The following is a 27,001-nucleotide window of genomic DNA, read 5'->3' as shown; positions in this document are numbered from 1 at the left end:
AGTGCATAGCACACGCTTCTTGATTAGACCGGGGTTCGAGCCCGTCACCACCAAATATGGAGGATGCGGAAAGGTCAGGGAATGACCACCGCATATCCCGGAGCAATATGGCCTTAGTTGCTAATGCTCCTAAAAAAAACCAAATAACAATAACAAACATAATCATAAATATATATACATAATAATCATTTATTATTGTATATATTTATATAGTTCTCTCGGGAGAAGACACTCAATGTGATTAGCATTGCTCTGGCAACAGACTGGTTCATTACACTAGTAGGTAGTTTCCTATGGACATCTGTGATGAATAGTATATTTTAGATAAACAATCCTTATAAAATCAAGGAAGAAATAATGTCAATGTCAAGGAAGAGCGAAGCAAAAAAATAAAACTCTTAACAACCTAGTCCAATACTAATCACATCAAGTGTCTTCTCCTGACAGGAAGACTAATGGTAAATAATAAATATATATGTAATAAATATTTTATAATGTATTTTTATTTATATGGTTGAATTCCAAAGTGTTCAACTATATGAATAAATAATGAATTGGATCAAAAATAAACACGTTTACTTCATTTGATACTTGCTATTTCCATTAAAATTGAAGACTTGGGCCATAAACTAAATATATTAGCCTTATTAGTTGTTTAAAGTGATTTGTATAAAGTTTTGTTTCTCACCTAAATGAAGACATAATTTCTGAAACTAAACAGTTGAAAACCAAATAGTTTCGTGAATTATTTAGGAAAATGGTGCAAAAGGGTGGGTGTGGGGGGGAGGGAATGATCAGATAATTTCTGATATTTGTATTGTTGAATTGAGATTATGACCCAGAGTATTGTGTTTGTTTTTTTTTTTTTTTTTTTCTCTATGGCAATAAAGGATTTTATTTATATATTTTTCCATCCTGCTTCTCCCCTTTTATTTAACTTAAGAAACATTATATTTATATATTAAATTTTAAATTTTAGTAAACATTTATAGTCTTAATACAGTGCTTTTTTTTTTTTTATTATTATCAGAGTATTTTTTAAAAATAAAATAAGCAAATTGCATGTTTTTTCTAGCTTTGGATTTTTAAATATATATTTTTTATTATTATTTTTGTTTTCATCCTTTAGCCAATGATTGTGGTGGCAAATAAAGCCGATGTCATCAAACTAGAAGAACTACCTGAAGAGAAAAAGGTTGGTAAACTAATTTTCTGCTTTCAAAAGTAGTAGAATATAAAACTAATTTAAAATAACAGTTATCACTGGCTAATTGTCCTCTAGAATTTATGACTTGGCCATTTACTCTTGACTTAAGTCTGCTATCTTTATTTTTTGAAAATTTCTGTATTTTAAACATCAGAAAACTTTCCTTAGGTTTTTCAAATCATATTCATGTTTTTCTCTAGCAGTTGAAGTTATTATATAAATCTGCGTATTTCATTTATGTTATTCTTCAGATTCCATAGTTTATTTATTAGCTTTTGTTTTTAGCTTTATACTCCTACATCCCTCCCAAATACACCATTTTAAAGTCATGTATGGTTTTAAAATTCTTTCTGTTGAGTATATTATATACAGTGCTAAATTTTCTTATAATTATGAAACATTTGAATTTCCCATTTAATGTCACCCTGGAAGCAAAGGTGGTAGTGCTTAATTTGTTATTATTCTTATCCGTGTGGTTTTGTTGACTGCAGACCTAGGGTAATTTAATTGGAAACATTCACACATCGCAGGATCAAGCCCGCAGGTTTCCACAAAAGTTCATAGCCCATTGTTAGCTGTTTGCACTGGAAATTGGCTGCAATAAAACAGTTACAGTGAAGGTGTAAACTTTTCTGCGCTTTGCTGCCCAGATTGTAATGGAAATTTATTTATTCACCACCATAATATTACTTCATCGGGGAAGTAATATTATGACCTATTTTCCTCATGCATTGAAGTAGAAATATGATGTGACTCTTATAACATAATCATTTCAGAAAGAAAAATGCTGATTGTAATAGCCAGCTTAGCTTAGCTTATTACAGAAAAAATTAACTGCATTTTTTTTTTTTTGTAATTTATTTTTGAAATTTGTATTTTATTTTCTACCATATTTTAAAGTGTGTGTTGTCTTATCTAATATGTGATTTCCACATAAAATTGATAATTGCCATTCTTATAAAATAACGTGGTATAAACAAGTGTCTTAAATTCAAAGGAGGTTAAAGTGTATAAAACAGTAAACTTTTTATATCCTACTATCAACTATCTGATCCATTTTTTAATTCAGACACTATTGCCTCTCACACATCCCTTTATACTAAAACATCCATAGGTGCATTTACACCTAGAATGCTGTCCCGGATTTTTGTTCTGGACAAATGTATACAGAGCGTTTACACACAGGGCCATTCATGACTGGTTCTTGATCAACTGAGCAAGAAGAATGTGTCATTAACATGCAGGCTGCAAGCCTTAGGGATGGCAAATTTTTCCATGTCAAACTCCAAAACACATTGTGGGGGAACAAAACTGTGTCCCCAATAATGTGTCCTTGGATTTTGATGTGATACAATCTAGCTTTCTGTAGATTGATTTATCCGACTGTTTAATTTATATTAAACAGTCGGATAAACTTTGAACTTAAAACTTTATAAGCTAGGACAGGTTGGAATCACAAACGAAAAAGCTGCAGATGGATAGTAGGATGGCTTCAGGGCAGGAGGCAGAGGGTTGTGATAAATGGTTATTCCTCAGATTGGGTTTAGCATTAGCATTTAGCATTAGTAGAGGCATTTGATGCAAGAAAGCAAGCTTATGCAGCATCAGCCAAAAAAAAAAAAAAAAAACCCCCACTTCCACTTCACCCCTCTGTTCGTTCAAAATACCTGTCCAGCTGAGCCTTAAACTTATTTAGGCTATCAACCTCCACTACAAGGGATGGAAGTCTGTTCCACCAACCAACCACCCGCTGACTAAAGGCAAATTTCCGCACGTCTATCCTACATCTGTCTTTCCTCAATTTGAATTTATGCCCTCTCAGGTGATTATTCTGAGCTAGAGGAAGAATCCCATCAGCATTGAGCATGCTCAAACCATTCAAGGCTTTATACACCTCTATCAGATCACCTCGCTGGTGCCTAGTCTCCAGACACTGTAATTTGCAAAACTTAAGCCTTTCTTCGTAAGAGCACCATTTTGTTCCATTCACTAATCTTGTTGCCCTTCTCTGTACTCATTCCAGCAGCTCTACATCCTTCTTGAAATGAGGCCTCCAGACCTGTATACAGTACTCCAGGTGTGGCCTGACCATTGCCTTATACAAGGGAATAATCACCTCCTTATCCCTGCTGGAAAAATTCCTGTATATCATTGACAATACTCCATGAGCTACTCTTGCAGCCCGTCTGCACTGGTCAGAGAACTTCATATCTGCCTGCACAACCACCCCCAGGTCACTTTCATTCTCTACCACTGTCAGTGTAGTACCACAGAGTTGATACGTTGCTCTGGGGTTGCTGTTTCCCATGTGTAGTACTTTACATTTGTCAATGTTAAACTTCATTTGCCACCTCTCAGCCCATCTGCTCAACCTTTCCAGATCCTGTTGCAGCAGCATAGTGTCAGTAGTGTCCTTGACAACCCTACCAACCTTTGTATCGTCTGCAAACTTGGACATTAAGCTTGATATACCATCATCAATATCATTTATAAATACAGAAAACAATAATGGACCCAACACTGAGCCCTGAGGGACTCCACTAAAAACATTAGTCCACGATGAGCAGTGTCCATTGATTACCACTCTCTGTCTTCTCCCCCTCAACCACCCCTTTATCCATAGCAGCAATTTGCCTCCAATGTCACACTGCTCCAATTTGTGTAGCAGTCTTCCATGTGCAACAGTATCAAAAGCCTTTCTAAGATCCAAGTATATAATATCAAAGCTATTCCCTGCATCCAGTTCTTTTGTGACTGCATCATAATATCCAATCAAATTGGTCAGGCAAGACTTTCCCTTAACAAAACCATGCTGTGTCCGAGCTATAACTGAAGTCTTGTCTAAATGATCCTACAGTGCTTTTTTAACCAGTGCCTCCATTAACTTTCCTGGAACAGAAGTTAAGCTCACAGGTCTATAATTACTTGTGTCAGCCTTTGATCCTCCTTTGTGAATTGGGGTCACATTTGCACATCTCCAGTCTATGGGTACCTCCCCTGAGTCCAAGGAAGCTCTCATAATTATGGCTAAGGGTTTGCTTACTTCCTTTACTGCCTCCTTTAATATAACTGGATAGATCCCATCCACCCCGGGTGCCTTTCTTGTGTTTATCTTCAACAGTTTCTCCTCCACTTTACTCCCAGTTATTTCAAGATTTTGTAGCTTACTGCTAGAGTTGAATACACCTCTGGCATTCCCCTCGCTGAATAACTCCTCATGTGTGAATGTCGATGCAAAATATTCATTTAGTTTGTTAGCTACCTGAGCAGGATCATCAACAGTTGACCCATCAATATCAAGTGGACCAATCTGATTCATCCCCTTTCTTCTAGAGTTTACATAAGTAAAGAACTCTTTGTTGTTTTTCTTTGCATCCCTTGCCAAGGATTTCTCGTAATCTGCCTTCGCCTGCCTAACCTCCTTTGTAACTTGGTTGCATATCAACTTGTATCTATCATAGGCTTCTGTGTCATGTGTTAATTTGTAAGTATCCCATGCATTTTTCTTCTCTGCCATATGCCTCATTAGTTCATCTGACATCCATTTTGGCCTAAACCTTGAACAATATTTCTTAGTTGGTATGTAAAGCCTAGTAGCTTCCAAGATTAATTCTTTGAATGCTTCCCATTTTGAATTTGCTGTTGGTAACATCATCAGTTGGTCCCACTGTATAGAATTTAAATACTGTCTCAGTCCATCGTAGTCGCCTTTACGGAAGCAATAACCCTTCCCTTTACCCCTAATGGTAGTTACCTCTTTGAGTAAATCCCACTTCAGCACACTGTGATCACTGCCATCTAGTGGTTCATTTATCTGCAAATTCTTAATGCATGAAGAATCACTGCTGATAATCAAATCAAGAGTATTACTCCCTCTAGTTGCCTCCCGAACATGCTGATGTAGAAAACAATCATCCAATAAATCCACAAAAGCCATGCTAGTGTGTGAGTGACCAGCCCCCAAATTCCAGGCAATATCTGGGAGATTAAAATCTCCCATTATAAGACTCTCTGATTTACTGGCCCACTCTATTTCTCTGTACAGTTTCTTATTATACTCATCAGAGTCATTAGGCCTATAGCACACTCCTACTCTCAATTTTGATCTCCCAATGCTTATGTCACACCAAACTGACTCAACACTGCACTGTCCAGCAATGTCGACTGGCTTCACTTCCTTGGTTTTTATGTGTTTCTTAACTAATAGCATAACCCCTCTCCCCTTCCTATCCTGTCTATTCTTTCTGTAGACGTTGTACTCCCCAAATTGCAGTTCTGCATCCCTTATATCTGTGTGACACCACGTCTCTGATATCCCAACAATATCTGCCTTTGATGTTTTGAGCAATACCTCAAATTCATCAAATTTATTTACTAAACTCCTAGCATTGGTGTACACGCAAGTATACCTGCACATGTTTCTATTCTTAGCTACCCTAACACAACCCATGTGTTTACTTGTACCGCAATGGCTCCCAGCAGTCTCTGAAATATCATGCATCTTGTTTTTCAGGCTTCTGCTCATTCCAACAGAAGCAGTGCAAGAATCTCTTTCACCTCTGCCAGTGGCTACTGTCAGTCTGTTGGTGTTTGTCTCCCCCCAAGCTAGCAGTTTTCCGATCCACCTAACACTGCCTCGATAGCATCAGCAAATATTCTTGCATCCTTTCTATTTAAGTGTATCCCATCCCTGTAGAAGCAATCTCTCCTGTTAACAAGTACAGTCCAGGCTGAAAAAAAATTCTACCCCTTGAGCCTTGCACAATCTTTCCAGGGCCGAATTGATCGACAAGGCTCTCATCATATACTCCCTCCTATCGTGTCTGGGCAGAATTGCAGACACTTTCAAATTCTACCCTAATTCTCGGCTTTTGTTCAACAGTGACCTGTACTTGTTAAGTAATTCTGCCGGTCTCCTACTCTTAATATCATTAGTGCCAACGTGTACAACTATATCACCTTTTGTGCCCTTAAAAGATGATATTCGCTCTACAACGTCATCAACCTTTGATGTAAGAAGTAGGCTTTCTCAAGGATCAGTATTGGGACCACTATTGTTTTTTGATTTTCTTAAATGACATCAATGAAGGGTAGAGGGTATGATGTCTAAAGTTGCAGATGACGTAAAGATTTGCACAGTAGTTAATGAACACTGTCAAGGAATGCTTCTTCAGAGTGATCTAGATAAATTTCAGGGATTGTCAGAAAAGTGGCAGCTATGCTTTAATCCAGCAAAGTGCAAGGTCTTATGCCTGGAGAACAGTAACCCCAAAATAACTTATACACTTGGTGGAGTTGAACTAAAGTCAGTAGTGGAAGAAAGGGACTTGGAAGTTATGATATGGTCACACATGAAGTTCTCCAAGCATTGTAGACAGGTTGCAAGGAAGGTCCATGGTGTCCTATTGATGATGTATCGAACATTAGAGATAAGAACATCATAATCCCACTATATAAGGCTATTGCTAGACCACACTTTGAATATTGTGTTCAAGTGTGGAAACTGGAAGAAAAAAAAAAGCATCAAGCTTCTTGAAAGGGTCCAAAGACGGGTAACTTGCCTGGCGAGATGGGTAAAAGGGTGTCCTTGTGAGGAAAGACTTCAAATATGTGGGTTGCACGGCTTGGAAACTAGGCACCTTAGAGAAGACTTGATTGAGGTGTGGCAAAATTCCTATAACAGGAATTTTGCCACATTTAGCAATTGAGTGAACCACTCAGCTACATAGACTGCACACTGATTAGAAATTAGTATTGCCAATGAAAAGTACTTTTTGTTGGCAGTACTAATTAATTTTGTTATGTGATATTTATTTTGGATATTAGATTATGACGATTTTTATTGTTGGATGTACATTCACAGGTTGAACAGCTAAGTAATAAAATCTTGAATTTGTCTGAATTTGCTAATGTATATTCTTTGTGAATTCTACTATGTATTTTAATAAGCCCAAATTTAATTATTAAATAATTAAATTATTAAATTTTGCTTGTGGAATTTTCTGCTTAAACAAATACTTTGCAAATTATAATTTATATTATATTTGGCAACTATATACTTTGTGTATGTAGTTGCCAAATTCCACATGCACAACCATTCCCTGTATCCATAGTTGACCAACCTATATGGCGCCTCCGTAGCCAGGTGGGCAGGAGCAGCAGTGCGTAGCACACGCTTCTTGATTAGACCGGGGTTCGAGCCCGTGACCACCAAATACAGAGGATGCGGAAAGGTCAGGGAATGACCACCGCATATCCCCGGAGCAGTATGGCCTTAGTTGCTAATGCTCCTAAAAATCCAAATAACAACAACAACAACCAACCTGTATATGCACACCTGAGGTAGATGATGGTTCACCATGGACATGCACGTATGTGCTGCTGGACACAGTATCGTTTTTTTGCATGGAGTGTTATCACTAGTAGTATTTGAAGCTTTCCACCTTCTTGTTAATTAATGATGCAGTTACCTTGTTTGTACATACATAAATACTCTCCATCCAGGACAGTGTTCTGGGTAGAAATGCATCTTAAGAATCACCTCTAGTGGTGATTTTTGTACTGATTTTTTTCCCCATACCATCCTCTTCTAAGTGTTATTGAACTACATCAATGATAAATTTCATTGCATTACAATACTTGAAACAGATGCCACTCCTGACTACTCTGAGTAGACATAGTTTAATTATAATAACCATGTATATATAATTGTTATAAATTAATTGATGAAATCGGTTTAATTCCTAATAAATTTTTATGTTTGTTTTCCTAGCAAATGCTATCAGCCATTAAAGAAGATGGTGTTCATGTTTTTGAAATGAGTACAGTTACTTGTGAGGGTGTAATAGAAGTTAGAAATGAAGCTTGTGAAAGGCTTCTGGCTCATAGAGTTGAATTAAAATGCAACAGTGGAAAAGCAAATAACATTTTGAATCGTCTTCGTGTCTCAAAACCAATTCCACGTGATAATAAGGTAAATTTCATATCTTGATGATATACATTTATTGTACCTGAAATAGCTGAAAAAAAAAAAAATACGTATGTGTCATTAACTTATTTAGATAGATGAAAAGCTAAATAATAAAATCTAAGGAAAAGTTTTTTGTTATGTTTACATTCTGGAACAGCCTAATCTTTAGAAATATCCATAGCTCACTCTGATCTAAGAACTATTTGATTCTAGAAAGTATAAGTCCCATTCATTCAACTGCAGAGTAAGAATAAGGTCAACTATTATGAAGAGATACAGAGTAATCCTTCAGAACAGTGTTGTAAACAAATTTTGAAAACTAAATAATAAGGTGGTTTAAAAGTCAGTGCACACTTGATATTTATATATTTTACTTTATTTACAAGGTGGTGGTGGTGGTAGTAGTAGTAGAGGCATGTGATGTAAAAAAGCAAGCGTATGAGCTTATATAGCATCAGCCAAAAAAAAAAAAAAAAAAAAAAAATTCACATATCCATTCCCTCCAAAAGTTTGTCCAGTTCCTCCTTGAATTTATTTAAGCTATCAACTACCCTTTGGCTAAACGCAAATTTCCACCTATCTGTTCTACAACTGTCTTTCCTCAATTTGAAGTTATGCCCCCCCTCAGGTTCGTAATCTGATCAAGAGGAAGAATCCCATCAGAATTGAGCCTACTCGATTCATTCAAGGCCTTATACACCTCAATCAGATCACCTTGCAGGTGCCTAGTCTCCAGATGCTGCAATTTGCAGAACTTTAGCCTTTCTTGGTAAGAGCACCCCTTCATTCTCCTCACCAATCTTGTTGTCCTTCTCTGTACTCACTCAAGCAACTCTACATCCTTCCTAAAATGAGGCCTCCAGACCTGTACACAGTACTCAAGGTGTGGCCTGACCATTGCCTTATACAAAGGGATAACACCTTCTTTTCCCTACTAGCAAAATTTCTGTATATCATTGACAATACCCCATGACCTGCTCTAGCAGCCTGTCTGCACTGTCAGAAAATTTCATATCTGATTGCACAATTACTCCCAGGTCTTTTTCATTTTCTACCACCCTAAGTATAGTACCACACAGTTGGTGCATTTTTCTGGGCTTACTTCTACCCATATGCAGTACTTTGAATTTGTCAATGTTAAACTTCAGTTGCCATTCCTCAGCCCATCTGCCAAAATTTTCTAGATCCTGTTGCAGTAGCACACTGCCATTACTGTCATTAACAACCCTGCTAACCTTTGTATCATATGGAAACTTCGACATTAAACCTTCATCAATATCATTGATAAATATACAAAACAACATATTTATCCAACATCGAACATTGGGGGACTCCATTAATAACAGTAGTCCACGAAGAGCAGCGTCCATTGATTACCACTCTCTATCTTCTCCCGCTCAGCCACCCTTTTATCCCATGTAGCAACTTGCCCTTAATACTATATTGCTCAAATTGGACAGTAGTCTTCCATGTGCTATAGTATCAAAAGCTTTCCTGAAATCCATGTATATGATATCAAAATTATTTTTTGCATCCAGTTCCTTTGTAACCACATCATAGTATCCAATCAAATTTGTCAGACAAGACTTTCTGTCTGAATTATTACTGCAGTCTTGTCTAGATGATCCTGCGATGCTTCTTTAACCAGCGATTCCATTATTTTCCCCAGAAAAGAATTTAAACCAACAGGTCTGTAATTACTCGTATCACCCTTTGTGAATTGGGGATACATTTGTACATCTCCAGTTCGTGGGGACTTCCCCTGAGTCCATGGATGCTCTCATAATTATGGCTGTGTTTGCTTACTTCCAGACTGGCAATGTTACATGTAAGCTACATATACAGTATAATTACTAAAGGATATGGAAGTTTTCAAAGTATTCTAAATGAGGAAAACTTTAACTGTGTTCATAATTTTTATTTATTTTTTTTGTTTTAGTTTTATTTAAATATACTAGAAGGTACAAAGCCTTTGACTCAGTATTCTCACTTTATTAAAACTTTATAGGTCTTCTTTCTGATCCTCTGTGGAGCCCTTCTGATGAAATTGGTTGGGTGATGGTTCTGAAGTGTGTGTGTGTGTGTGCGTGCATGCATGCACGCACGCATGTTTCAAACTATGCCAGAATAAATACAATAAAATGGCTTTGTACCATGGAAATTCAGATATGTACTTACCTAACTCTATGTAAATTAAACAATTAAAAAAAAAAAAAAAGAAGTTTATATTTGTCCTTAAAAGTAAAATAAATTGAAAAGAACCCCTGATATAATAGGCTAATTAATTTTTTTTAAGCCTGCTTTAAAAAAATTAAGTTACAATTGCAAGTAATGAGAATTAGTGTTGGATTCCGGCACCACCAGTTGTTGAAGTGGGGAGGGAAAAAATATGTATGTATGTATGCATGTGTGTGTGTGTGTGTGTGTGTGTGTGTGTGTGTGTGTGTGTGTGTGTGTGTGTGTGTGTGTGTGTGTGTGTGTGAAACCATGCTGATTGAGGTATAATTATAATGGGTTTTAATTGAATGCATACCAGAGAAACAGTCTATAAACAAATTATAATAAATCTATAAACAATTTGCACTTGATAGCCAGTTAAAAGGATTTGAAATAAAAAATATTGCAAAAATTTTATTAATGAAAAGGTAACAACATGAGAGATGAGAAAAAAGCTTTGTTTATTTAGGTATTTCAATAATAAAGTCTGGTGAAGTCGTCTCGTCTTTTTTTTTTTTTTTGAAGTACAACTTTTGTGGCATTGAATCCCATCTTGTAAAATTTGCCATATCTTGATGCTACGTTCAACATCCGGATCTCCATTCATAATCACCTCGCAGGCCATATCAATCCCCCAAAAAACTTTCTCCAATTCTTCTGTTGAAAATTCTTTTGGTTCCACTTCAGAATTGTTTTCCTCTTCTTTATATGCAGTTTGCTCATCAATTTCAAGGAGAGTTGCATCATCTAATTCATTTGCATGTGAGTCAGTGCAGTCACGTACACTGGTAATGTCTTCACAACGTCTTTGGTAATTGTCTGAATTTGCAATTCAAAACCAGCAAAATCATTTGCTAAATGGGGCAAAACATGCTGCCAAACAGAACGTATGTTGGTGGCATTGATTTTTAGCCTAGATGCAAATATTGTTTTGATCGTATTTAGAGGGGTAAAAAATAATTTGTGAAATGAAAAGTTTGAAAAGCTATCACATCATCTTATCAGGATGGAATTAAGAATACTGAACACTGTTGCACATTGCTGCTGACTGCTTGAAGGGAGCTATTGGCACAAGTGCATGTGAGACAATAGAGTTGGCGCCGCAGCATATATGTAGAGTAAGTGTCTAGGCCAGGCATGTCAAACATGCAGCCCTTTGCAAGCACACCTGCGGCCCGCACAAAGGACACTGTAGTGATTCGCAAAATCTGTTAATTGAAGTAATTTAGAATTGAATATCGCGCGCGGCTGCCTTGTGATAAGAATTTTAGCATTCTTGCCAATTTATTGGTGTAGGTACCTGGTCCTGATCCGAATTCCACGGCCCACAAGTGGAAAAGGTTCCTCTCTCATTAAGGTAAACCGCTCAGCCTGAGTGAGAGAGTGGAACCAATGAGCATGAGGTAAAAACCCGTTTATCTTGCTCGTAACAATACATAAACTGGGCTCAATTTCGTTTCAGTTTTTTAACCGGTGATTTTATTTTTAATTTAATTTTATTATTTTTCAGATTGCACATCATCTTTAAAAATGGCTAGTGCTTCTCCAGCCAAGAGAAAAAGGAAACTAAACGAAGAAGGGAGAGTGTTTCAAGAAAAATGGAAATTACAGTACTTTTGCACAACGGTGAATGGAAAGATACATTGTTTAATTTGCAGCAAAAGCATTGCCACGCCAAAAGAGTACAACTTGAAAAGACATTATGAAATGAACCATCGATCTTACGATAAATATGAAGGCCCAATGCGTGTCTCAAGACTCAAGGAATTGAAGGCTAACGTGAGAGAGCAACAGACTTGTTTTACGAAAATTAAGAAAGGGAATGTCGCTTCCGTTACTGCAAGCTATGAACTCAGCCGAATGATCGCCACGAGTGGAAAATCTTATAGTGAAGGAGATTTTGTAAAGCAATGCCTTGTAAAAACGGCTCAAATTGTATGTCCAGAGAAAGCACACTTATTCAAAGATATTTCATTAACCAAGAACACTGTTGCTGAATGGATTGATGAAATGTCAAGTGATTTGAAACAACAGTTGAAGGCCACATCATCAAGATTTGAACATTTTTCTATTGCTATTGATGAGACCGTTGACATCACTGGAATAGCACAGCTTGCAGTTTTCATCAGGGCTTGTGATAGTGAATTTAATATTTATGAAGAACTGATTGAACTGATCCCCGTGCATGACACTACAACAAGCCAGGACATCTTTGAGAAAGTTGAGCAGGTTCTGCATGACTATGGTTTGGATTTGAGTAAACTTGCATGCTTATCTACCGACGGTGCTGCGAATATGGTTGGCAGACATAATGGTGTTGCTGCCATGTTACGAACAAAAATAGAAAACTTGCATCCAGATTCATCGTTTACACATTTTCACTGCATTATTCATCAGCAAAATTTGTGTTTAAAGATTTTAAAATTGGATCATGTGCTTAGTTTGGTCACAAAGAACTATATCAGAGGCTGTGCTCTCAACCACTGTCAATTCAACCAGTTGTTGGAAGATATGGATAATCATCCATATCTTCCAACAACTGGTTTATCGATGTTCCATTCTACACAGAAGTCCACTGGTTGTCATGTCACAAAGTGCTGAAAAGATTTTATTTGTTGAGACAAGAAATAATTATGTTTTTGGAGATGAAAGGTCAAAACACGGATGAAATAAAAGATGAAAGTTGGCTCCAGGATCTGGCTTTTGCTGTGGACATTACTGTACAATTAACTGATCTTAATTTGAAATTACAAGGTAAAAACAAACTCATCACTCAGTTATATGATGACATCAAGTGCTTCATTACAAAACTAAGCTTATGGAAGTCACAGTTGTCAAATGAAAATTTAGTTCATTTTCCTAAGTGCAAAGAGCTGAAAAACACTGCCAATACTGAGTCTGTACTTAGCTTTTCTAAGTATGACAGTCACCTGGAATTGTTGTCAAAAGAATTTCAGGAAAGATTTCGTGATTTCTCATCTTTTGCACACCACTTTGCATTATTCTCAGCACCATTCACCTTTGATGTTGCCAAGGCAGAAGAAAGACTGCAGGTGGAACTATTAGAAATGCAGTCGGATTCTACACTCAGAGCAAAGTATCTTGAAGTGGGGATACCTCATTTCTTTTCATACCTTCCTGAAAAGTTTAAAAACTTCAGAAAGTTTGCCACAAGGATTATGGCAATGTTCGGTTCTACCTATGTGTGTGAACAGTTATTTTCCTTCATGTAATCAACAAAAACTTCTAAGAGAACAAGACTGACTGATCAACACCTCTCATCTCTGATGAAAGTCAGAACTGCACAGACATTTTGGCCAGACATAGCAAAAATTGTCATTAAAACGAGGTGTCAAGCCTCAGGACAAAACACTAAAAATAGTCATAAATAAATGTTCATTTTGAACTGTTGTAATTTTTGTACAATGTATTTGTTGCTGTTGCATACAAGTCTATGTTGCCATTTAAAATTTCTTTCTTTTTTTTTTTTTTTTTTCTCTTGTTAAACTACTTTATTACTTTGTATTCATGAATGTGGCTAGCCGCTAAACCATTCGTATGCACATTGTCTGTTTCTAAGTTTAAGTAATAAAAATATCCTACAATAATTTTTATTAAATGACTTTAATTAGTTGTCGTGTGCGGCCCTCATGACAACACAAATGTGATCCATATAGCCCTTGGGGGACCCTCAGTTTGACATGCCTTGTCTAGGCTGTTGAATGAATTTTAATATGTACAGTAAATTTCGACTTAAACTTAATTGGAAACCGTGCTATTTTGAAACCTGTGCTAAGCAAGGTAAAGTGTGTTTAGGGTCAAGCAGCACCAGGTGTTTCCCCCATCTCCGCGTAGTTTACATTGTGGGTGAACCAGTTGACTGGAAAAGCCAGAGATTTAAAAGTGTATGGACTTTGTATATGTGTGATGCCTTGTACTGTTGTTCATCTGGTCATTTACCCGCCAGACCCCTACTGAGGCCCGATGTTGTCCCACTTTCGCCCCGTGGAGGCAGACCAGGTACTCACTAGTATATAGTTCACTCTGGCAGGTCCTGCCACCTAATTTCCTGAGATTTCAGTGGTTAGGACCTAAAAAAAAAAAAATCGCGTAGTACGCGTCGCGGGAAGCACTAGGAGAAGTCCAAAATGTTGGGCAAAATCAATTTCAATTGGTGATTTTAGATTGTGTGGGGCGTGTTCACGTTGCTGTCAGATAGAGTGGGATGAAGGCTGAAGACTGGGGGGAGATAGACAGAAATATGGAGCCGAAAGGGAAGGCAACTCCAGTTTACAGTGTGGCATACCCATGCCCCACCAGAGGGAAGAAATGGGGTGGCAGGGTGGGGAGGGGCAGCAAACTGTCCCCAAGCGAGCTATTGCTGTATATATATATATATTAGAAGATGTATAGATGTACAGGTATCAAAAAACTAAGTTTTTAGAATGCCTGGGTGTTTGCATGTAATAGAAACAATATTTTGTTTACTCACGTTTATGTTAATCAAAAGCTGTGTTTATGCTTTGTTTATCCCCAAATTTACATGAAAGTAATTTGTTAAAGCTTCATTAAGGACGGTGATTAATAATTTCATTGGTTGTTTATATATACATGGAGAATAATTATCATTGAATTTCTCATGTCAAGTTCTATAAATATGTTTTTGAATTTTATGTATTACTCCAGGATATGGATATGATATAAAGGTAAGGTAAATGTAAATTATTATGGTAAGTGTATATTTAGGCTCTAAGATTAAAATAACAATTTAATGGTTAGTGCATTCAACGAATACAGAAGATTATGCAGCAGTTAATGCTGTATGAAAGGAGTGTAAATTTGAAATGCAGGAATGAATATTTTAAAATGTATTCATTGAGGATTATGACTGTGTGAATCAGCATGAAAATTGTTTATGTTAAGGAAACGTTGCATGCTTTATGGTTTGGGAGAAAATTATTTTAAAATATATTGGACATCAATTAAACATCGAAGAAGGAAGAAGAGGGATAATAGCGTCACCTTATGAATAAATTCATTGGCTGAAGATATAATAACTACTTATGCGAATCTAAGGAATAATATATATCTGTTTATATACATAGATGACCGCTGGAAACCAGGCGAAAACTAGTTGTGATCAGCCTTCTGCACCAAGTGGGGTTCTCCTGCAGCCACCATTCCTCTTCAAGAGCATCTCTTGGGATGCATGATAACTCTTCCTATGATTAAAGTCGGCCCCTTTCAAAATCGGCCATGTGGTAGACAATGGCATACCACCACATTATTTGATGCCACAGAGACCATAACAAAACCAATTCCAAAAACTGCTGTTAAAGGAAGACCTGCAACTAGGTGGAAGTATGGGATCAGTGAACTTTTGGGCATGACGTTTTGCGATGCTGCTCATATAGCATGTGATCGATGCAGTTGGAGGAATTTGTTGGTGGCCACAACAGCTCCTCGGGGAACTATGTGACTGATTGGAAGAAGAAGAAGAGAAGTGTAAATTAATTATTTTTAGTGTTATCACTGCAAAGAATAAAAAATAAATTAAACATATGTCAGTTCTAGTAAAACCATTTAATCCTGTGGTGAAAGAAATAATAAAAATAAAAGCTGTTAGAAGTACTGTTCAAGTGATGTTATCATATTGAATTCTGAGCTATGTAAGTTTTGCATGAAAATAGGCAAATTGACACATCAAAATTATGCATTCATTCTTGTCTTTATTGATCAATTTATTATACACCACTAAAGATATTACGCATACTACATGAAAGATTTTATTTTAGATATTAAGTCTCTTTTTAACACATTCACTGCTGCTTAATGCATATAAACATCAGGGAGTTTTTCTTCCACTTTGCCAGGAGAAAAACTGAATATCTTTATCAGGCAACCTTATTCAGAGGCCAACTATTTTGATGATAGCAAGAAAGTCCAAAAATGTCTGCCTTCCCCAATCTGGAATGACTTAAGCCTCTGACTGTTTAACTCAGTTTTATTAAGGTCAGAGTTCATATATGGCAGCAAAGATGTTAATAGTCAGTTGGCCAGAACCAGTAGGGGAAAAATTGAGGGTGGGAAAACCATTGGGTTAGTTAGAGAATTTTACTGTAACCCTTGGCTTAGATAATAGAAATCCATAATAACTTTTGATTATGTCAGTAAAAATAGAGATTTTGCTTTCAACACACAGATTAAGTGTCCTCTTATTTAAAATATTTGTTCATAAAACCTTTTAAGTTTTTCTATGTTCAAAGTGCCCATTGTCTCCATTGACACAGTTTTGTGGTCTGCTTGGAATACTTGTGAACAATGACCTCTACATCAAAGTAATTTTCATTAAATGCATATTCAAGTGTAGTCTTTATTTTTATATTAAATCTGTATTCTAAAGTTTCAGATATACCAAAATTTTAGTAAATCGCTCTAAGTTTATATGCAAATACTGTCTTTGAGAAGGCCCAGTGGAAGAAGTCCATTGCTATCGGCTTAGGTGACTTTAGGATTGTCTCCACATGCCCTTGTCTTCCAATTACTTGAATAGAAAAGACTTCATTAACACAGTTACTAATTTAAAGTGAATGGTGGAATGGAGCTCCGTCATGCTTGGAAGTACAGCCATCAAAATTCTCATTGTCATTAAGGGTGGCATAATTCTGGAACATGTGTACAAATAAATAAATAAACTAAATAAAATAAAATGTAATATTAAGTGTTTCTTTACTTTTAAGGCCACTCTATTTTTAATCAGTTAATGCAAATTTCTGTATAGACTCAAAACATTTTTAACAGAATATAGTTTAGCATTACTATTTTTTGATTCATTGCTTTGAAGCTGTAAGCATTGCATTTGAATCTATTATATTTATTAACATGCTTATTGAATTATCATTTCGTATTATAGTAAACTGAATAATGCACTGAACTAAATTTACTTCCATGAAGGATAATACATTGTAAGAGCTCTTCTAATAGATTTGATTTATACTTACTCAGTAAATTTCAGCTTATTGGTTCATTTATGCATATAAGGTAATTCAAGTTCATATATAGTAGAAGCATGGAAAGAATGTCACTATCTTTAGATAACTTTCTTCTCTGGTATTACATAATATATATTTTTTTTCTATTCAAGGAGCGACCTCCGTGTATCCCACCTGCTGTAATAAATAAGAAAAAAATGATGGATGTTGATGGAATAAAGAAAAAACTGGTAGGATTTTATAATTATGCATAATATGTCAATTTCAAAATAAAAAATTGTTTATCATCTTATTATACACTTATTATAGAGTGAAGGTATATCACCATGTAAGTCCAGAGGAGTTATATGGCCATCCTGGATGACCTTACATACAGAAACCAGACACAGCACTTAACATTAGTAGCATACAGTAGGCCACATATACGCATTTATTCAATTTTATGGATTCAAATACCCAGTATGCGAAGTGTCCTAATTACTTGGCAAATGCTTAGCTATGGCCAGTAGCATTTAAAATGCAGTACTTAAGTTGAATTATTCCATTATAAAGATATATAGATAATTTCACATAATGCTATTTCTGCCATTATGCTGTAGGCAGAAATAATGCTATTTCTGCCATTGTACTGTAGTTACAAAAATACACATTTCTGTAGAAACATAAAAAAGAAACTAGAGGTGAGGTGATCTGTAGGTGAAAGATAAAAGTTCACACAGAGTAAAGTGTGTTTAGGGTCACACGGCACCAGAGGTTCCCCCCCATCTCCACGTAGTATACATTGTAGGTGTACGAGTTAACTGGAAATGCTAGAGGTTTAAAAGTGTATGGACTCTGTATATGTGTAATGTCATGTACTGTTGTTCTTCTGGTCCTTTAGCCGCCAGACCCCTGCTGAGGCCCAACGTTGTCCCACTTTTTTCCCATGGAGGTAAACCAGGTACCCAGTAGTATACAGTTCACTCTGGCAGGTCCTGCCACCTAATTTTCTGGGATTTCAGTGGCTAAGACCTAAAAAAAAAAAAAAATAATAATAATAATAATCATGTTGCGAGGGTGCGCTAGGAGAAGGCCAAATAGGTGGGCAAAGTTGATTTTAGGTGTACGCTTGGTTATAGATAGTGGGGGGAATAGACAGAAGTATGGAGCTGATAGAGAAGACAACTCCAGTTTATAGTGGTGCGTGCCCACGCCCCACCAGAAGGAAAAGAGGGGTGGTGGGAAGGGGAGGAGACAGCAAAACCGGCTTCCCCCAGGAAAGGGAAAAATAGTAGGCCAGACGAGGGGACTGCCCAGATCGCCAATAGGGTGTGGATACAAAGAGGCTGGAGTTTGGGTGCCAAGGCAACAGGGTTGTGCCATCCAGAGACCCAGGAGGTCCAGCGAGGGTGTTTCCATCCAAGGTTTTGGTCTAGGTTTGGTAATGATTTATGCAAGTCCTGGTTAGGTATTCACTCATGGGACCCAAGTCCCATCCATTCGTCGTTGTTCAGTAGGTTTGTCCTCGTCAGTGGTGAATTCGTCCATAGATCAGCAAGTAGGCAATCCGGACAGTCAGCCAGGATTTGGGTGTAGGTCCGATTGCAGTCCATGCAGGTCATGTCATTCGTTGGTGTTCTCTCATGGGATCAATGTCCCATCCATGGGTCAATATTTAGAAGTGAGGTTTAGTCACAGCTGATTGGTGCAGATTTCTCTTGATGCATCAGGTTGTTGTGGTTATAACGAAATTAGAGGTGGTCTCCGATGTTCATTCTTGCGCCATATGTTCTTTTGAGTTTTGTTAGGGTTTATTGCACTTCTGTTCGCTCAGTTCGTAGACTACCACTAAATCTATGGGGCTTCAGTTTCAGTATGTATGGAAGCCGTTTTATCCTGGTTGTTCTGTGTTTGGTGGCATTGGTAGAGTCTGCCGTCTTGCAAATAAGCACTATGCAAAGTTATTGAAGGCGTTGTAGGTTGCTTTGTCTTCCAGTGGGTAGTGCTCTTGGTTTTTAGGGTTGAAGTGGACTCGTGTGATGAAGTGACCCCGAAGGTCTTCATACAACTCACACTTGTGCAGCAGGTGGTCCCAGGTTTCATGGGAGTCACATGCACATGCTGGGTTATCTGTCAGTCGGAGGAGATTTAGCTTATAGTGGATGGCTCCGTGTCCAGTGAGAAGGTAGGTGACATGGAGACCAGGGCAGAATCATGATGGATATTTTGGGTATATCCATTGCAAATTCGAGAGGGCGCCTCCGTAGCCAGGTGGGAAGGAGCAGCATTGCGTAGCACACGCTTCTTGATTAGACCAGGGTTCGAGCCCCTCACCACCAGATACAGAAAGGTCAGGGAATGACCACCGCATATTCCCACAGGGCTGTTGCCAGATCGTTGTTAAGTATGTTTGCAGCCTGTCCTTCTCGGCTTTACGATTGTTTTCTGGGTCTGTGGTGTGGTCCCGGAAGGTTGTGGCTTTACCATGCTTGAGTTGTTGAAGTATGCCAATGCGAGTCACCTCAAGATCAAGACGCACAGAGTGGTGGCACTATTGTGTTCTTTTTCTACTATTCTAAGCATTAGAAAAAGACAATCTTTTATCACAGTTACAGGTTATGGTCATAATCAGCCAAAAATATTAGTTTTCTTTAGTTTTTAACAAAAACATCTGGAATACCACTTTTAAGAGAAAGAGAAAAGGTGTTCCTTTAGCTTTGCTGGTTATACCACCAAACCAAAATTAAGTCTGCCATCATATAAACATGCTGGCAGATTGAATTTTGGTTTGGTGGTATAACCAGCATAACCTTTCAATCTTTTTTAAATACATGTAAATATCACAGTTTACATGTATTTAAAATTCATTTACCAGTGTTTTCATTCATTCACTCAAATTTCAGTTGTTGCAAAAAAATTATTTTTGCTGTTTTGTTATTTTTTGTACATTTCAGGGGAGTGGAGACCCTTAACTGACAAAAGGCTAAAATAATGCATGTGAAACACTCTCTAAAAAAAAACAACTGATAGCAGCATCACTAGAGATGAAATTAGACATTAAGAATATGAAGTGGTTAAAGGACTCTCTATAAGAAAATCTTTGCTGCTGCCATTGACAATTAGAACAATCTGAAGATTCTGATACACGTACATTTACACTTAATTCATGTTATGCTGTATTTCCTGGAATGCCTCATGAGTAAAGCAGAGACTGACTCTGTTTCATATTTCTTTATAATATAAAATTTCTAATTCAAAATGTGAAAGTTGAAGGACATGGTAATAAATGCAATAGCAACTAATTTGATAATCAAACACACTGCACTGCATTATAGGATCATAATTTAGACACTAATTAATAACTGCGCATTACAATATTCTATATGTTTAAGAACACCTTGGCTCCATCTGTGGATAAATAATTAAAACTGTTCAATTATTTATCATATAATTATTATGTCTGCATTTTTCTAGATACAAATAGACTATAAAGAGTATTTGTATCTGGAAAGATGTGGAAATCTAAGGATGCTCAATTATGAAAAGTTAATTATTTATCCCAGAGCCATAGACATTTCAGAGCTATAATGTTCTGAAACATGGAATATTGTAATGTATAGTTATTAAAAGTGTATAAGTTATGATCCTACAGCACATGTAATGTATTTAATTATCAAATAAAATTTATTCAGCAATAAATTATATATATAAGTTTATAATCCATCATAAAATTATCCCTTATAATAACCACTTGCCTGATTTGCTCATGTGTGGTATGAACATCTGCTAAACTATTGTAGTGTTATGTGATTTTCCTGTAAAAGGATATCATTTTTAACTATAATCATTATTCACTGTCATAATTATTCACATAATTACAACAGGTCCTTTTGATCCCCCTTTATGAATTGGAGATACATTTGCACTTCTCCAATCTGTGGGGCCTCCTCTGAATCCAAGGATGCTCTCATAATTATGGCTAAGGGTTTGTTTACCTCCTTTGCTGCCTCCCTTAATATAATTGGATAGATTCCATCCACCCAGGGTGCCCTTTTTATGTCCATCTTCAACAATTTCTCCTTTCAGTTATCACAAAGTCGTTTAGCTCCTCTTTAGAGTTTGATAAACGTCTGGCATCCCCTTCCCTAAAGAATTGCTTGTGTGAATGTAGATGCAAAATACCTATTTAATTTGTCCGTAACTTGAGCAGGGTCATCAACACATAACCCAAAGACATCAGGTGGCTCAATATGATGCAACACCTTCCTTCTACTGTTAATATAAGCATAAAAGACTTAGCTGCTTTTCTTTGCCAGAGACTTCTCATAATCTGCCTTAGCTTGCTTAACACCAACCGGGCTAGCCAGGTGGGTAAGGTGCCTGCCTGGCAACCCAAAGGTTGCGGGTTTTAATCCTGCCTCGGGCTTGGATCAGAGTAAAATGCAAAAACTTTGGGAGGTGCATTATGGCCACAGAAGCCGATGCGCTTCTGTGGCTTGATTGCAGACTAATTTGTATCTACTATAGTCTTCTGTATCACCTGATAATTTATATGCATCCCGTGCATTTTTGTTCTCTGCCAGGTGTCTCAATAGTACATCTGACATCCATTTAGGTGTAAGCCTTGAATAGTATTTCTTTGTTGGTGTGAAAAGCCTAATAGCTCTTGGATTACTTCCCATTTAGAGCTTGCTGTTGCTAACATCATCAGTTGATCCCACTGCACAGAATTTTAAAAACTGTGTGAAACCACTGTAGTTACCCTTACAATATCAAAAGCCTTTCCCTTTACCCTTAACAGTAGTTATGTCTAATTAAATTTCACATTACTACATTGTGATTGCTGCCACCCAGTGGGTCTTTTACCTGCAGATCCTTAATGCATGAAGAATCACACCTGATAACCAATCAATAGTATTGCTTCCTCCTGTTGCCTCTCTCACATGCTGCTGTAGAAAAGTGTCATCCAAGAAATCCACAAAAATATTATGTGAACTTAGCTCTGTATAGAAAAGAGAGTTGCATTCCATACTTCTTCAAATGCTGTTTTTCACAATCAAAATTCTTCATACATAGAGTATATATGGAAAACCGATTGCAAATGATATATAATATAACAATAGGAAAAAAGAAGCAAAGTTTTATTACTCACCAAGACTGATCAAGATACATCAAGATGTGATAATGTGAATTCCACATGTCACTGAAAACATCCATGAACTATTGGTTAGTCCTGTTCCACTCCATATTATATCACAGTCTATTGTGAATAAGGAAAAGAAACAGTGCAAATGATTAGTAGTTTAATGATTCTTACATCAGTACCAACTCATTTCATAAAATGGCAGGCTATTTTCCTTTCTAATGTTGAAATTGAGAGAGGGATTTCATGTCATTAGTTTTGTTGTATTCTGCTCTGACCTCTTCATAATTTTGGCTAAAATATCTTTCTGCCTATTAATATATTTTTTAATTGTTTTTTTGTACAGGAGAAAGATTTAGAACTAGAACTTGGTGATGACTACATACTTGATCTAAAAAGTAAGTATGCTCCATTTGACAAGTTGGTTCACATTTAATATTTTATTAATCGAAATGCACAGTTGAAATATAATCAAACTCAAGTAACAGTGGTTTTTGTGATACTATTTTGTTTTCAGTTAAAACAAAGTAGCATCACAAAAATACGGGAGTATATGTCTATTAAATATTAGGAAATATCATACCTGAAACAGAGTATAATAGATTTTTCATGCATTATAACTAGAAATCAAGCAATTTTGAATGATGGCAGAAAACAGTTTCTATTAAAAGCACTGAAAAGTTGCTTGGAACAATAGTGAGATAGCAAGAACAAGCATTACTACATTTGCATAATCATGGTAAAGATGAGGTTAAATTTAATTGAGGAAGAAAGAATTTTTGTTCCTATGAGAATTTTAAAAACTTCAAGCAAAAATAAATATTTTATTAGTAATAGCACATTGTTGAGTATATAATACATTGGCTTGCCATGGACAGTATATGTGCAAGTGGTTTACGTAGAAACAGAGAAAGCAACACATAAGATTTATAATTAATAATGTGACATCTAGATATTGCATTTTACACTTTTCAACTTCTGTCACGCACATTCCCTTGACCTTTCCGCATCCTCCGTATTTGGTGGTGATGGGCTTGAACCCCGGTCTAATCAAGAGGCGTGTGTGTTATGCACTGCTGCTCCTTCCAACCTGGCTACGGAGGCGCCCTATGAAATTGTATGCATAGGGAAAGAAGTAGTAGTGATGACTTTGAAAAATGAGCCATTTTCAGTGGAAGAGATTAGAAATGGCGAGAAAAGCTATATGAGCACTGAACATCTTGCAAAATGAATGATTTTATATGTTGCAAATACATAATAACAATGGTATACAGTCTATGAAATATACTGTATACCATTGTTATATAAAACAAAAAGAAATTAGTGCTTGGAAATTATTAATGAAATATAATGCATAAATTCAGAACCTGCAATGCAGTCTGCTTTTTTTGCCCTTGTACAGTCAAAAACCCTTGGAGTTCAAAAGGTTGCAACTTTTTGAGGTTCTGCTGACACAGAATAGATAGATATTCTTTAATGACTTTCATTATCTTTGCAAGTAGAGTGCAGAATGACACACACACCAATAATTAACTATTATTAACTAATGAATCTCATTACAGGCACTGCTCAACTTATGTACTTAATCGTTTTTTTTTTTTTTTTTTTTTTCGTGTACGTAAGTCCAACTTCAGTCCTGTAAATACAAAATACATGTAGAGTACAGTATAATGCACCGAGATTATAACCCCCAATAAACTTCATCATGTACAGTCAGTCCTCGTATAACACGATAGTTGTGTTCCTAGAAACCCTCGTGCAATATAAATAATAGGCCCAATGGGAAAAATAGGGTTAGGTGCCGACCACCCAAGATTGAACACACATTTGTAACCAAATCATTACCAAACACAATATAAATAATCGTAATAAAATATGTAAGTTTTATTACATACTAAAATATTGCTAATGCTTTTGCTTCTATCGTAAGCAAACTTGTTCTTTGTTTGATTTTCTATCCAAACAGATGACAGCGGTTCCATCTCTTCCAATTCTTTGTATCTTGATCTAATGGATTTTATTACACTTTGAGTTGTTCCTGCTATGAAAATTGTTTTTATATTTTTTCTCTAACAGAAGCGGACTGGCCATAAGCCTTACCAGGGAAATCCCGGTGGGCCGGATGCCAGAAGTGTGATTTTGGCTATAAACGTTAGTATGAGGCAGCTTCAAATTTTCCCGCGTAAGAATTTTTCACCCAGTCCGCCTCTGTCTATCAATATTGCTTTCTTTTTCTCTCTGAGTCTGTAGTGTCTTCACCAGGATGCTTCCGTTTCATACCTTTTAAGTATTTTACTAATTTTTAGGGAATAAAGCCAATTACAAAATGAGGAGGCACGCTTGATACATATAAACAAAGCTGCGCAACTGAATAAACAACACCGTAAAGGCAGAGACACATTAACACCTCACTAGCTCACATTTTACTAAAGCACATTTATGGAGATCACTACCATAAAACAATAAAAACAATTTCCAGTCACATTTCTGCTAGTGGAATCTGTTATAAACTGGTAGTAAACTCGATCTAATTGCATTTGCGATAATACCGATAGCTGGAATTGTATGGATTTTTACATTACTATGGTGAAATGTGTTTTCTCTTCATTGCTATCGTGTTGCATTCAGTTGGGATGATTCCGCGTTCGACTGCCATTTCTTGTAAACACAAAGGCAAATCGCGCATAAGCGAATTCAGTTTGTGTTATATACGATATCATTCCCCTATTTATAAATCGTGTATGATTTATAAATGATCGAATTCATGTAGTGTAAACACGTGTTATACGAGGACTGACTGTACAGCATTTTACGATTTGTAACCGAGTTAAATGAGGCTAAAAAAACATACAACGAATAATGTATAGTACAGTATTTATTCAAAACTAATTTAATCTAAGTGCGATATATAATTTAATTTAATCTATGATCAAATCACTTTACAATGGACTCTCCAAAATAAAATAGCGTTCACTATATATGTAGTAAGCAACCGGTCATTGTGATCAAGTTTGTGAACTGAATTTTAATTGTATTAAACGGCTATTCTGATAAGCGAAAATAGGAGAAATATTATCCACAGGTTATAAAAGTAAAGATATAGAGCACAAATTTATGCTTTACTTTCTCCAATTAACAAAATTAAATGAGACGTAAAAATCGGAAGAATATTTCCCACAGGTTAGCAAAATAAAAATAAATTTACACTTTGTACATAGCTTAATTAATAGTGTAACTGATTGATATTTCTGTTCACTGACATTTTTTTTTTTTTTTTTTTTTTTTTGGTCCTAAAATTAAAAACAGTAAGAAAATAAGCTATCAGTAACAAAGAACAGCACACACAAATTGCAACTAACATGATATGTGCAAGTGAGATACGGAGTAACAACTTTACAAATTTCAAAAAATAGGAATGGAAAGGAATTCTGAAGATTTATTTATGTTTTTTATATGATTGAAGATTTCAGTGAAGAGGAAGCACATTTCACCATAATAACGTAAAATTCCACAGAATTCCAGCCATCAGTATGATTGCAAATGCAATAAGATCGAGTTTACTACACGTTTATAATTACATTGCACTAACAGAAAAGCCCAATAAACCGGAAACTGCTAATTGTTTTTATTGTTTTATGGTAGTGACCTCCAAAAATCTGCTTCAGAAAAATATCATGAAAGTGTTCAAAATTGATTTTTACAACCAAGCATAGCAACAGCTTTGTACGTATCTGCAAGTTGTATGTAAGTAAAGGAGTGCCTGTATTTATTTTAAATTTCTTAACAAATGTAACAGTAGTAATTCTCTTATTTTGCTTTTATAGAATGAACTTTTAACAGTATGTGTGAAAAAACAGAAATGGGTGCATACAACAGGAACATATGATGCAATAATGAACATTAGAAGGAAAGTGGCGTCTAGTTTTTGGAATTCGAGAGAATATTTTACATTTGGTAGTCATCTGTAATATAAAGGATGTTTCCAAGTTATTAGAAATAGATATTTGGAACTTCATTGAATTTCCAAGTTTCTTTTACAGAGTGAGCTCAACTGTTTATTGGGTTGGCTAAGTCAAGACAGAATATGAGATTTTAATTATATACATTTTCTTAACTTTTTTTATGCTTATGGCATCAATTTTAACTTTTTTTTTTTTTTTCATTATTTAACATATACATATTAATATATGTCACTATCTTATTTTTAAATTGTATTATTTCAGTGCAGTATGTCTTCATATTATAATATACTATAGCAAATCGTGATAACTTGTTCTGAGTAATTAGTATATGTTGCTATAATTTTGTAGTAAAATTAACTATTTCTAAGTTTCTATCTTATGGAATCAATTTTAGTTCATGTTTATGACTGTTAACAAAGTATTAAATGAATATAATTCATGAATTTTGTAAAATGTAGTGCACATGCATTTTAGATTATGGAACTGTTACTGCTCTTTTATACTTATTTATTACTTATTGTAAATTGTAAC

The 27,001-nt window shown here is 36.0% G+C and overlaps 1 protein-coding gene across 1 annotated transcript in view; it reads left to right on the top strand.

Moving 5' to 3' along the window:
• Positions 1-27,001, top strand: part of Non1 (nucleolar GTP-binding protein 1) — a 119,508-nt gene that overhangs the window by 57,075 nt on the left and 35,432 nt on the right. The window contains exons 9-12 of the mRNA XM_090378094.1: positions 1,130-1,195; positions 7,980-8,180; positions 17,539-17,616; positions 22,855-22,906. Coding sequence (XP_090234220.1) covers positions 1,130-1,195; positions 7,980-8,180; positions 17,539-17,616; positions 22,855-22,906 — 397 coding nt within the window. The remainder of the gene's footprint in view (positions 1-1,129; positions 1,196-7,979; positions 8,181-17,538; positions 17,617-22,854; positions 22,907-27,001) is intronic.

This window comes from Mastigoproctus giganteus, chromosome 7 (genome assembly GCF_048544385.1).
Source record: "Mastigoproctus giganteus isolate SK-2022 chromosome 7, ASM4854438v1, whole genome shotgun sequence".
Taxonomy (NCBI): Eukaryota; Metazoa; Arthropoda; class Arachnida; order Uropygi; family Thelyphonidae; genus Mastigoproctus; species Mastigoproctus giganteus.
Note: the sequence above shows the minus strand (reverse complement) of the source record. Positions and strands in the feature narration are given on the sequence as shown.